Genomic DNA, 13,520 nt, shown 5'->3' on the forward strand with positions numbered 1-13,520 from the left:
ACACTCTGAACAGAAAATGAGTGTTTCAGTTTTCACATCATTAAAAACTAAAACACACACACACAAAAAAAGGATTAGACTTATCAAACATTGACCCAATTTTTTCCTTTCTCTTTTTCATTTCCCTTGGTATCTGTGGTTGCAAGTGACTAGTTTCTGTTGATGATGTGTTGATTTATTGTACACCATATGGACAGCGAGGGGTTAAGTTTTTTCATAGCGCTGTTCCTTTGCTTCCAACGTACTTACGCTACTCATGCTCCCGCCCAACACAAATGAATAAGCATTACGTAATCCACAAAGGGCATTATAAGCTAAATTTGCTAGTCTCAGCCCCTCTCTCTCTCTCTCCAAACCAAGAAAGATTTCAAAAAAAACTTATGACAGCATACACAAAAAGCTTTTATAACGTCAAATTTGATGTTTATAATAAAATTACATTTCGTGTTCAGCCTCCATGACGCCCTCTGCATCTGCTATAAATCTAATATCTGACCCCCCAGCCCTCTTCTACACTCGTTTTGGTCATCATGGACAAGAAAAATGTAGTGCTTGGAATTGATGAAGTCCTCTATAGAACAGAGCAGATGATAGAGACTTGCCTGTAGTAGATGCCACAGGGAAAGGGTGCCCATGATGCCCAACAATCACCACAGGAGGCTTTGATGCAGACTGTGCACGAACAACTTCACGGAAAGAGAGTTCTCCATCATTTAGCAGATGATAATCCATTCTGCTTAAGCCATACCTGCATATAAAAAATAAAATCCGGAGTTGCGAAGGCATTAAGTGTAGACATGGTTAGAACAAAAAACTACTACGGAACAAGATACTAAACGAAACTTTTTTATTATAAATGAACATCACGATACAGCATACCCCTTCCAATATGAAGTTCAGAAGTGACAATCGTTCATGCTAAATTCTCTAAGGAGCTGAAGAGAAACCTAAACATGGCTTCATCCCACTTTTGTTAAAGGGGCTCAGCAGCTCTTTGTTCACTCGTTCCTACTAAGGCTGAGACCACTTGTAACGTAACCGCTTAAAGTGCAGGACCGGATATAATGCGGTCTTTCCCAACTCCCGTTTATCTTCCTATAGCACTCGATGTACAGTCGCCGACCGATTTTCAGGACTTCGCGGGGAATGAAAAACAGTTAAAAAAATTGTTCACACTGCAAAAATAAAATTTCTCAGGCTTGGAGTGGCATAAAATCTCTAATAATGCTCTGCCTTGTACTACGCTTGGAGGCGATCACATTTGCTTGTATTTGCGCAAGACAGACGTCTCCGTATACAGTCGACAAGAGTGTCACCGCGTTGGCGGAGAAAGAAGAAAATGAATTGAATTCTGGGGTTTTACGTGTCAAAACCACCACTTCATTATGAGGCACACCGTAGTAGGGGACCCTGGATTAATTTTGGCCACCAGGGGATCTTGAATAACATGTCCCCAATGCACAGGACAAAGGCGTTTTTGCATTTCGCCCCCATTTAAATGAAGCCACCGCGGCCAGGATTTGATCCCGCGACATCGTGCTTAGCAGCGCAACCCCATAGCCGCTAAGCCACCACAGCAGGTGATCAAAGAAACGAGCCTCCTTACTTTGCACCACTTGGCTCTCAAGAAGGCAAAGGAGGTGGCACCTATCACACAAATGCGAAGCCACACAAACACACAAAGATCCAACGTCTCCGAGACGCACCTCTGTGGACACACCACGCACAAAGTAGCAATCAAAACTTAAAAAAGACTGATCCCGCCTAGGAGGAAGGAAAAAGACTCCATGGATTCCGCATTAAGCGATTATGACAATGCTGGCAAAAAAAAGTGCCGTCCCCTCGAGCGTTTTGTCAGCTAAGGAAGGGCGGGCATGGCCTTTGAGACTAGAAAATGGCGCGTGCTCTCTATTGATAGCATGTGCCTCCCAATCTTGAAGGCTATAGAGCAGGCCACTAGAAGCCAAGCCTGGACAAGCCAGTGGAAAATCTAAATGGCGGCCTCCATGATCGGCTAGCGTGGCTCGGAACGAGCATTTGGTCCGGAAAATCGAACTTTTGGGCCCAAATTTGCCCAAAAAATTGGTTCAGGCGTCGCAACTCGAGAATCGAACGCCTGCACACATGAGATTTTGCTGACTTTGTGCCTGTGCGTGCAGAACAAGGAAAAAAAAAATAGTCCGCACTAACCGGTTAGTTTAGTGATGAGCGACTACGGCTTAAGCGGTCAGCCAATACATGGGGTTCTAAGGGGGCTGGGTAGGGGAATCTTCTCAACTAGATTTAAACCGCAATTACACATTAAGCGGGTACACGTATTAATGTGGTTTGACTGTACAATGTCTACAAAGAGCTTCATTTCATTCAAAGCATAACAGAAAAAAGAATGCTGCTGTGCCAACTACACTGACTTGTTAAACTCTCTTGCAAATGAGACCTCTTTTCACCATGTTCCATTAATGTGGAGAATGCAGCAACATGTAGGTTAGGAATGACAAGACCACAGCAATCGCTCTTGGAAGAGCGAAGTGGCCTAAGTCCAAGGCCTGCAGGCAACCAGAGAAAAACCAACAAGCTTTAAAGTAGGAAACAAAAGCACTTACTTAGCTGCACCAATGAGCAGATCTTTATCGTGCCGTCCACATATCCACCAGTCCGGAAGGTCCATAGAAGGCTGACACAGTTTCAGTCTCTCATCCAATTCAGGATGTGGCAGAATCTCTTCCCTTATTTTACTCAGCAGCTCAATACGTTGCAAACAGCGTGTGGCTCTCTCTTCAGATATTGGCTCAACGACGTACTGCAGGTTCTCTGTAGATTAAACAATTCATTGAGACATTCATAAGATGTTATTATAGGTTGCTACTGTGGTGCTTATGCGCATCGCAAGAATACACAAGTCCTCCAACAATGTCTCCCCACAATCGCATTGATAGAAAATCATATAACTAAATATCAGAAGGAAAACAATGTAAATTTCGATCAATTACTGTCCCTACTTTCGATGAAAACAGACAAAATTATATTTATATTATACACAGACTCTGCAGATAACTTTTTTTTAGCTAATTTCACAAGCCAATCCAGTTGACTTTCATTGATTCAACACAGATTATTTAATCTTTCTGGTTAATTCAAACATGTTCCTCAGTCCCAACTGGTACCTGCACTTTTTTCAGAGGAAAAGAGTTATTATTTCCAACTTATTATTCAAAAATTGAATTCATGAATTTTAAGTGGCAAAACCAAAACATCATTCTGAGGCAGATCGTAGTGGGGGACTTCGGATTAATCGACGCAATCATGGCAGCAACTGGGAAGTATACCAAGATAGGAAAGGGGCCAATGTCACGAGACACAATATGTATTCCTTAAAGGGATACGGACACAAAAGTTGGCGGGTGGTTTTTTGCGTCAGAAGAAAAGTTGAACTGTTGAAAATGACGAATACAACAAGCTGCTTTGAAAAAAAGAACGAGAAACATATTTTTTGCGATTTTCTGTTGCACCTTGCCTCCAAGCGGCCCGCTGGCCAGAAGCTGAAATTTGACGTCATAACAACCAACCGCACGCGCGCGGCCTAGGTCGGCCACGGCCATCGCAGTGTTTCCGGGGGTGTTATTCCCTTGCAGCGTTTGTTTAACCCCTTTCGGCGATCTTCGCACGTAGTTCGTCTGAAACATTATCCCATGCTATCCCCGTTGGCGCTCCACGCAGGTGGTGCGTCTTACATGCGCCTTCCCGTGGTCGTCACTTGGTATGGACGCGTTTGTCGCGGCGGAAGGAAATGCCCAGAGATTGCTGTTATAACAGCATTGTCGGTCATGACACGCCATGGCACACATTTTCCAGAGACAAGAACAAGCGTAAACTTTGGATACCAGCCTGTCAGCCATCACGCCCAGCCTGGAGACCTCTAAAAAATGACTTCATTTGTGCGGGACCACTTCGTCGACAATGATTATGTGACCAGCCCGGCTGTGCTGGAAAGCCTCGGCATGCCGCTCAAAAGGAATCGCCTAAAGCCAGACGCTGTGCCATCGGTCTTCTCACGAAAACGCAAGGCAGAAATGATCAGCGGCGCGTTTGAAAAGAGGAGGCGAAAAGATGTCGGTACTGTTTTCGTTCACTTGCAGCCTTCTTGAGCAGTGTGAGGGCGAGGCTGGGGCGAGATGCCCGAGGCAGGGCACGAAGGCAGTGATGTCTTTAGAAATGTTGGCAAAGCATAGTCAAACAATACAAGGCTAGCGCGCACGACAGACACAAACACAGCTCTGCTTCTCCACAGGATGAAAGCGGAGAAATTGGGGAGACCGCCAGACTCTGAATGCCAGATGCTGCCATCTGTCGGGCGGCTGGCAAAGTGGACGTGAGTCTCGGAGGTACTGATACCTCATAGCAGTTGTTCACGCCGATGGCATAAACAGTCATCCACGCAGTGCTGAAGTACCCCGCAGCTGCCTCGCCTGTGTGCGCTCTTGAGAAAGCAAGTTTACAGAGGAAATAACAAATAATTCTTGCACAAGTGTATGGTGCAGAGCGAAATCTTCGCGCTACGGTTCACGAAAACCTGACCGGCACTTTCATGGCCGCCTGCTCTTGTTCGACGCTTGCCGCGGAAGGCTCGTAAGAGTAAGCGGTAATATTTCTTGCCAAATTGGAATGGTCCTCGTCTTCAGACGTGTACTCATCGCTGGTAGAGGCACTAGAACTCGGATCCATGCTCGCGATAGCGGCGTCGGCGCGCTTGGAATGACCGCGGTCGGCCGGCTGGCTATCCGACGAGGGTGTCGTGACGTCACGCCTTCCAATTCCCGCGAGTCGGGCGGCGAGGCGCCCGCTCACAAAAACGCCAAAAATAAAGCCATCGGCTCAAAATTGAGCTAAGTGATTACTTCTTTTCAGTGTAACCGCACATTGAGGATTCATTTTCAGCATTTTCGTAAAATTTTCAGATTTTGTGTCCGTATCCCTTTAATTACACACGCGTGCACTTGCAATCTCCTGTCACAGTACCAGCATCGATATACTTGGCAAGTGTACTGGCAAGCCCTCAGAGCTATTTCGGACATGCCTGTGGCGATTTGAGCCCTTAGAGGCACCAAAAAGCATGCATTCATTTTTTGGGAGACTCTCGCGGTCCATAAAAAGTCCGAAAAATTGGATGTTGAATGTATTGCATATCGAATTAACCCCTTTCGAGGTGGTGCCTATACTATATTTGCAGATGTATTTTGGCTTAAAAGCAACGTGGACACTGGATTCCACACTAGTACACTTGGGGAACCCTTCTGGTTATGAAGGCAACGTTACAACAACAAATCACATGCGTCACTGAAAAAAAAAAAAAAAAAAGACCTATAATTTATTTGCATCTGCAAATAGAAGAATTTTTTTCTCTTTACAAGAGCACACACTTTGAATGCATAATATTCTTAAGTCAGTACAGCCAAAACTTCATAAGTTGCATCTGACACGAAAATACCTTCATTATGTCCAAGTTTCGAAGTATATACTGGCGATTTAGAAAGATTAAATACATTAGCAATCAGGTCTATGGGAAAAAATTTCACACATGATGCCTCTATGAGGCCAGAAATGGGTCTCCTGTGAACTTTGATGGCCCATTGGCAACCACACATTTACAGTGTATACAAGTGCTTCAAGCAATCTATCTGTAGACCGTCCACCTCTGAATACTCATGCAACCTTTAGTGATCCCAGCAGCGAGATAATTTAAGCAAGTAAATTTTTATTTTGCACCCCATTTTAAACACAATTTATTTAACTAGAACCAATTTTGCCTATCACATTAAAGTTAAATTCATGGAAGCCAGCGGTACGACAGCGGCTTCTTAAATCTACCTAAAAAAAAAAGAGAGAGACAGAGAGAGATAGCGTAAGATACCAAAAGCAGCAGGAGCAAAATTTGGATGCCAGTAAACAGGACATCTCATTCTAGAGTGTTTTGGCAGTGCTGTTAACCATGTAATGCACCAACCAAGCTTTATTACAAGACTCACCAATACCACATTTACTTGCATAATGATCGAACCCCTGAATTTTGTCGTCAAAAATTTTTTTTTCACCCCCGGCATAATGATCACACCCCGAACTTGCCGCAGTGATATGTCATGTGCCACGTCTAGCTGATGATGATCGTGCTTACCATCTGTTGAATACTACGCAAATGACTCTTCTTCAAGACAACAAGCGGACTGCACGCACCAAACAGATTCTCAAGCACGTGCCCCATTTCGTGCCCCCATTTCATTCCCTCCATCACTTTCTGCACTTCAAGAAAAAAAAAAAAAAAAAATCTACAACCAAACTTAAGTCCAAAGTATCAAATGTCGTAGAAAACTAATGTATCCAAAAAACATTATTTTATTTAGGTTTTAAGGCCCCTGTGCAAGGAAAAAGTGGTCGATTCGTTGCTGCACGCGCTTCCGCTTACATGCAACCTAGTATGGCTGTATTTCCGCCAGTTTTGTGTTGTTGCAGTACACCGATGCAAGGACTGCAAAGGCTCGAGTCAGATACACATGTGAAGGTCGGCTCCGGAGCACACGGCACATCATCATCATCATCATTTGAGTTAGAGTCGCTGTTTAAGACGGGAGAACTTGCTCAATCATTTCGTCATCGTTCAGTTCGGCACACATCAACACCGCGCTGTCGACGTCTTCAAATGTAATGGCAGCAGGAATTGGCACACCGCTACCTAGGAGATCATCAATGATGTCCGCATTTGAGCTCGTTGTGGTAGGCGGCAGTTCAGGCTCTTTAGTTGAGGAGTAGGGCTCATTTGGACTGCGACTAAAGACTCATTCGAAGTCGGACTGCGAGGGACCGTTGCTGCCATTTGACGTAACGTCCCCTCCCCCCCTCCCCATGGCATTACTGCTATCTACCACTAGAACTTGTTTGCTCCAAATGGAGAAAAGACCATACAACAGAAGTGCTTCAGGTGTACTGGTGGAATTCCCACAGGTGAACTTAACAAGAAAGAATCTTGGTTTCAAGCGACTTACCATCTTCCTCGCCTAGCTTGCGCCCACATACACGCCGGCACATCGCACGAAAGGCACGGAAGTACTCGGTCAAAGTGTCATCTCGTTTGCGCTCAAGACGGCCTACTGTACGAAAGCCATCCCACACAAAGCGTTGCTCCTGGCGCCGATAGTCCACACCATAGCATGACACTGCTCGATAGAACTCTGCTTCTTCTCGTCTTGACCACCTGAAAAAAAAGAAAAGCAGCAAAGGGCTTGTTACAAAAAACAGTCAGCCTTTCCACTAGTGTGGAGATGGAAGACCAGCGAAGCTGTGCTATGGCGGGAATTATGTATTTCCAATTATGACTATTAAGATGTGATGGTGTAATTGGTTATTTGAACTATTGAAAGGAATATGTATGATCCTATGGTTCTCATTTATTTAGTGACCACAGGGACCATGGCCTTATCGTCGCTACGGTACACCGCCATAGGCTGTACGGCAAAGGTTGGCACATTCTTCATAAACATGTCACCAATGCCGCGCCCGTTCAGTGCAAACGCGGGCAAAGCCCTGCCATCGTCGACAGCAGTACTGCGCGTTGCTGGTGCTGCCCCCCCCCAGTCCCCCCCCCCCCCCACGGCCTTTCGTCCCCCCACGGCCTTTCGTCCCCCCACGGCCTTTCGTCCCCCCACGGCCTTTCGTCCCCCCACGGCCTTTCGTCCCCCCCACGGCCTTTCGTCCCCCCACGGCCTTTCGTCCCCCCACGGCCTTTCGTCCCCCCACGGCCTTTCGTCCCCCCACGGCCTTTCGTCCCCCCACGGCCTTTCGTCCCCCCACGGCCTTTCGTCCCCCCACGGCCTTTCGTCCCCCCACGGCCTTTCGTCCCCCCACGGCCTTTCGCGCGACGGAAGAAGTCGCGTTTGCTCTCTGCTGTGCACTTGCTCCCCGTGAAAGCTAGCATTCCTCGTGCACTTTCACTCCCAAATACAGCATACGGCCAATGAGGTTTTTTTCCTACACGCGGACACAACCATCGAAGACTGAGCCCTTAACAGCTTTGCTGTAAAAAAAATATAAATCTAAAAAGATACACTACAATGCACAATAGATAAAAAGATCAGTTTCTTTACAAAATAACAATATGCAACAGTTGCTCAGACCACACATTACTTGCTTAATGAAATCAATTCCAATTAAAGTTAACACCACAATAAAATTTCTTCTAACCACATTTTCTACACGTTTATTAGCGTCCTGTGTATGCCTGTCTGGAAGCTTAAAGGGGTTGAGACACCAAATTTTGAGGGTATAAAAGGCCTGCTGTAGGCTTCCTCTGTATGAAAGGACCCTCAACATGAAGTGTTGGACACAGCAAACGTTTAAAATATATTTTAATTTGCTTCCAAAGAGTGCCTAAATGCTCGTTCTCGCGATCGAGACCCATCGCTAGCGCGATTAACATCGACGTCACTGTGTTGGAAGCGTAACGCGTTTTAGTGACGTCATATCACATTAGAGTGACGTACAATGAGCGGTGACCCACAGCACGGGGCAAGCCTCGAGAGCCTCGAGCCTAGAGTGCAGTATAAGCTGCATTGTACGCAGACGCTATCTGAATCGGAGCTGCCGCAGCTAGCGATGGCAACTGTCGGCGTGGGTTTGTTTGCCTGCGCTGGTACAAAACGTGTGCGAAAGCACACGTTTGTACCAGCGCGTACATGTTTGTACGTTCTCTTCAGTTCTCTAAAACACATCAAAGTTGTAATCTTTGATGTGTTTTGTGACGTGGGGCTTCTTGGACATGTGGCTTCTGGTCTGCTGAGCCTTCGTTCTGCCTTTTTCATGTTTGTATGGAATTCTTTACTGCTGCTCGACAAAGACCATGGTGTCTGGGTTTCAAACCAAGTGAGGTGCAGAACTATGTTGGCATAAATATACAGTAGTTCTAGCGTTGTATCTGCAGATTGCCTCATTGATAGCAGCCTCTAGTGCAGTCACTGAGGCATTGTTTTCTTTTGGTAGAATCAACCATGTTACTGAATGAAGGCTCTCAGCAGCCTTCTGAATCATCTTCCATTGACAATGGCTATGGAGGTTAGGAGAGCCACTGATAGATAGGCAGCAATGCAGCTGCTAGGTGCTTTCCAGCCTGTACTTTTGTATCATGCTTCACTTCTGCAGCCAGGTGTCTGTGCCAGCCCAAGTGGCCTAGTGAACAGAGCTCACGATGAGGTTCTCTTTATGAAGGGGTGGTATGATAGGTATTGTTACGATATATCGTGGCATTACGATAATAGAGACGGCGAGCGATGTGCTAAGTCGCGGGTCCGAGGTGCCGATGTGCGAAATGCCTGGTCGCGGGTCTGCGGAATAGACGCTCGACAAGCTTAGTCGCGCAGTCCGAGGTGCCGATGCGCGAAATGCCTGGTCGCGGGTCCAAACGCTCGGTAAGCTCAATCGCGCAGTCCAAGGTGCCGACGCGCGAAATGCCTAGCCGTGGGTTCGCAGAATAGACACTCGAGGTGTCGACACTCCATGAGCGATGTGCCGACACGCGAAATGCCTAGCAGCGGGCTCGAGGAGTCGATGCTCGAGGTGCTGACGCGCGAAGTGCCTAGCCGCGGGTCCGAGGAGTCTACAATCGATGAGCGATGTGCCTACACGCGAAATGCCTAGCCGCGGGCTCGAGCAGTAGATGCTTGATTAGCTTAGTCGCACAGTCGGAGGTGCCGACGCGCGACATGCCTAGCCTCGGGCTCGAGGAGTCGATGCTCGATTAGCTTAGTCGCACAGTCCGAGGTGCCGACGCGCAAAATGTCTAGCCGCGGGGTCGAGGAGTCCACGCTCGCGGTGCCGACACGCGAAATGCCTAGCCGCGGGTCCAAGGAGTCGACACTCGTTGAGCGATGTGCCGACGCATGAAATGCGTAGCCACGGGCTCGAGGAGTCGACGCTCGATTTGCTTAGTCGCGCAGTCTCAGGCGCCAACGCATGAAATGCTTAGGCAAGGATCCGAGAAGTACGCGCGCGGTGTGCTTCATCACCGAGTCGGAGACTCCTATGCGCGAAAGGCTTAGCCGCGTGTCCAAACATTCCGTGCCCGAAGCTCGCTCGCGAAGTCCGCGTCACCGATGCTCGGAATGCTTAGCCGCGGGTCTGAGACGTCCACAAAAAGCGGGATTGGCCACGCTACTGCGATGTCCGCGTAGCGCCTGCTTTAACACTCGTCGAGATTACGGCAACTGTCCGGAGCTCGCGAGGAGACCACAACAAGCGGAGCAGACGACGCCATCACGGAGCGAGCACCGGACCAATGGCGAACCGCGCTGGAGTCACGTGGCGGGCGCGGCCAATCGGTGGCTCCGGCACGACCTTCAATCATTTGCTTTTTGTGTGCTTGTTTCTGTATGGAGGAGATAGCTGAAGCGGCAGATTTGAAGACGGAGAAATGCACTTTCCAACGAGACCAAGATGGCGGCGCTCGGCTGCGCCATTCCGGAGATATCGTGGCTTGAAAAACGCCGTTCTTTCGCGATTTCCGCGAAATTTTTCGGCACCTTGGCTGATACAACAATTTTTTAGAGCACTTCTACTTGGTTTTCAGTGATGATATTTCGGAATCAGATAGAATAAGAGTTACAGAAACTGAAAATGTGATTTTCAAAAAATCAATATTTTAGCCATTTTTCGCGATGCGAAAGCCGCGTCCCCCCTTAAGGCGTAGGTCTTGGCATCTGCAAAAAAAAGACCGATTCGGCGCTGCAACTAGCACATTTGGCCCAGTCTGAACTCCATTTTAACTGATATAGTTAAATATAGCAGAGCTGGATTTATCTGCACCAATGAGGCATCAGAGATAAAAATGATCAAACAAGTTTTATTCACTTATTAAACTTATTAGCTTAAAACATTCATATATCATATATAAAGCCGGTGGTACCATTCTGACAGCGTTTGATTTTCACTCCACATGAGAAAATTAAAAACGATCGCGGAGCCCTACCTGCCAACCTGAACTTCAGAATTCTTAAAATCATGTGGACACGACCCCGAGAGGATGGGCTTGCAGGCACATCTTTAAAATCGTGCCCTGAGCACACTCCTTTTTAGGGACGCATCAGCACTTTATTATTGATGGAGCTTTAGATACTGAAGCAACGCTGCAGTAAACTTGGAACATCAGAGACTGACAAGCAACTAGTAGGTGTTTTATAGATCACAGTGACTTTTTCAGTGGCATTGCTCTTGCCAATTTTCCCTACTTCAGTAACATGTACCTCTCTGGCCTCCTTTCCCCGTCAGTGACTTCCAACGGAAGGTGCCGAGACTGACAAGTCAAACATTTTTGCTAACAATTTTTTTTTTCATAAAACTTCCACAACATTCGTAAAATCGTAAAATGAGGCCCGATTTATAAACTTTACAAAACATTTGCGAGAGTTAGCAGGTATGCAGAACAAGATCTTGGAGCCCTAAATGGTGCGCAACAATACAAAAGTTACAATGAAGATGTCCAAAGGTTTCTTTACTTCTAACGTGTACCAAATCTCCTGCATGACATGGAGCCTGTGAAACCTGCTTACAGTGCCCTTTTGGAGAAGCAGGCATGAATGATTGCTTATGGTGAATTTGGTGCTGCTGTTCCAACCCTACATGAGGTATTACTCAAAGTTCCCTCCGTCATTGTGTGGGAAATAAGAAAAGTATGCACTTGTGCCACTAGATGTAGGTGCACGCATATCACAGAAACAGATGTATCAAGCAGTAGGGTGATATGAGAGTTCATCCGCCGGCAACATGCACTAGACTGATAAAGTGTCAGAAACTATCTGCACTTTTAAAAAGAATTCACCGACAATTTTGATACTCTCTAATGCGAAATTTGAGCGCAGCTCTATACGTTTTTACTTCACGATATATTGGCTGCCGCAGACAATGTCTTGCGTGGCACGTAGCAAACGGAGCGAAGTGCGGCACGACTGCCTTAATAATCGGGAGATCGCGAGAAGCAGCGCGTGGGTGACGCATTGGTTGCGATTCACAGCAGCCACCGCAGACAGACCTCTCCCAGACGACACATGCTACTCTAGCGCCATTTCGTAGCCATTGCCGTCGCAGTGCGTGTCTTGCGGACTCTATGCTTTTCTTCACACGCTTTCACCAGACCCTCTTCTTAAGCTTGCCTCCTTGCACTCTCTTCACTATTCTCGCTTTTTTCATCCCCCGCTGCGCTCCGTATTTTCTCTTTAATCTGCTGCACTCGTTCACTTGGTTACGCTGGGAACACCAAAGCAAGACGCAGGAACATGCCCCTAAGAGCTGTGCTCTAAAATCTCTAAAAGCAGCGGGTTTGCGTGAAGCTTTGCATGGAGTTAGTAAATACGTCACGGAAACTGAGGAAATGCTCCGTCAGGCGTATGGTGATGCTGCTATGGGATGCAGTCAGCGTTTCAAGGGGCATTCTCGGTTCAAGAGCGGTTGAACCTCAGTGGAAGACGGAGAGTGTTCGGGACGGCCACAAATAAGCACAACACTAGAGAATGTTGCGAAAATTGCAGAACTAATTCGAGAGGATCGTCGCCGAACCATTCATGAACTATGTGAAATGGTAGGAATTGGTTACAGGTAGTGCCAAGCAATTCTCACTGAAGACCAGCAAAAGCACTTCATCTCCGCAAAGTTTGTTCCACCGAGTCTTGACTGCCGACCAGAAGCAACAACATGTTGATGAGTGCATGGAGCTTCGTGCCACTGCACGTGCAGACGCAACCTCATGAATGTGCTCATGAATCATGGGTTCATGGGTACGACACCGTAAGGAAGCAGCAATCTTGCCAATGCAAAAGCCAGAGTTCACCAAGACCAAGAAAAGCAACACAAGTGAGGAGTACTACCAACAATGCTCATCATTTTCTCGATCCGCAAGGAATTCGTTCCCAAAAGGAAGACTTAATCCAGATTTCCGCTGTGATGTACTGTGATGCCTGCAAAGGGATATCCACCAGAAACGACCCAAATTTGGCGCAACAACAACTGGCTGTTGCATCATGACAACGTGCCCAGTCACACTTCCCTCAAGACCACCGAGTTTTGGCAAAGAACACTAAGGCAATCGTACCCCATTCTCTCTGATCACCTGACCTGGCCCCCTGCAACTTTGCCTTGTTTTTTCGAAAATAAAGTTGAAACTCAAAGGGCGTCACTTTTACACTGTGGACATCATTCAACAAGAAGTGTAGAAGGTCCTCGACAGCTTCACGAAAAACGACTTCAAGAAAGTGTTCCAAGATGGCAAACGGAGTAGAACAGATGCATTCCAGCCCATGGGGACTAGTTTAAAAAACACTAAGCCTAAACAGATGTATGATAACAATAAACTGTTCTGTACACCCAGTCGAGGAACTTTCGAATACCCTCTCGTAATTGATAAACTATAGATATTTTTTAAATAAAGGAACCAAAATCTCAAAAATAAAAAATACCAAATACTAATAATAAAATAGATAGTCAAGGTTTTA

The 13,520-nt window shown here is 46.7% G+C and overlaps 1 protein-coding gene across 16 annotated transcripts in view; it reads right to left on the minus strand.

Moving 5' to 3' along the window:
• LOC119466299 (chromodomain-helicase-DNA-binding protein 7-like) overlaps positions 1-13,520 on the minus strand; it is a 554,757-nt gene that overhangs the window by 59,765 nt on the left and 481,472 nt on the right. For all 16 annotated transcript variants that reach the window (XM_049669824.1, XM_049669819.1, XM_049669863.1 and 13 more), the window contains 3 exons: positions 7,035-7,243; positions 2,604-2,811; positions 603-748 (listed from right to left, as the gene is read on the minus strand). In XM_049669824.1, coding sequence (XP_049525781.1) covers positions 603-748; positions 2,604-2,811; positions 7,035-7,243 — 563 coding nt within the window. The remainder of the gene's footprint in view (positions 1-602; positions 749-2,603; positions 2,812-7,034; positions 7,244-13,520) is intronic.

The sequence above is a fragment of the Dermacentor silvarum genome, chromosome 1, assembly GCF_013339745.2.
Source record: "Dermacentor silvarum isolate Dsil-2018 chromosome 1, BIME_Dsil_1.4, whole genome shotgun sequence".
NCBI lineage: Eukaryota > Metazoa > Arthropoda > Arachnida > Ixodida > Ixodidae > Dermacentor > Dermacentor silvarum.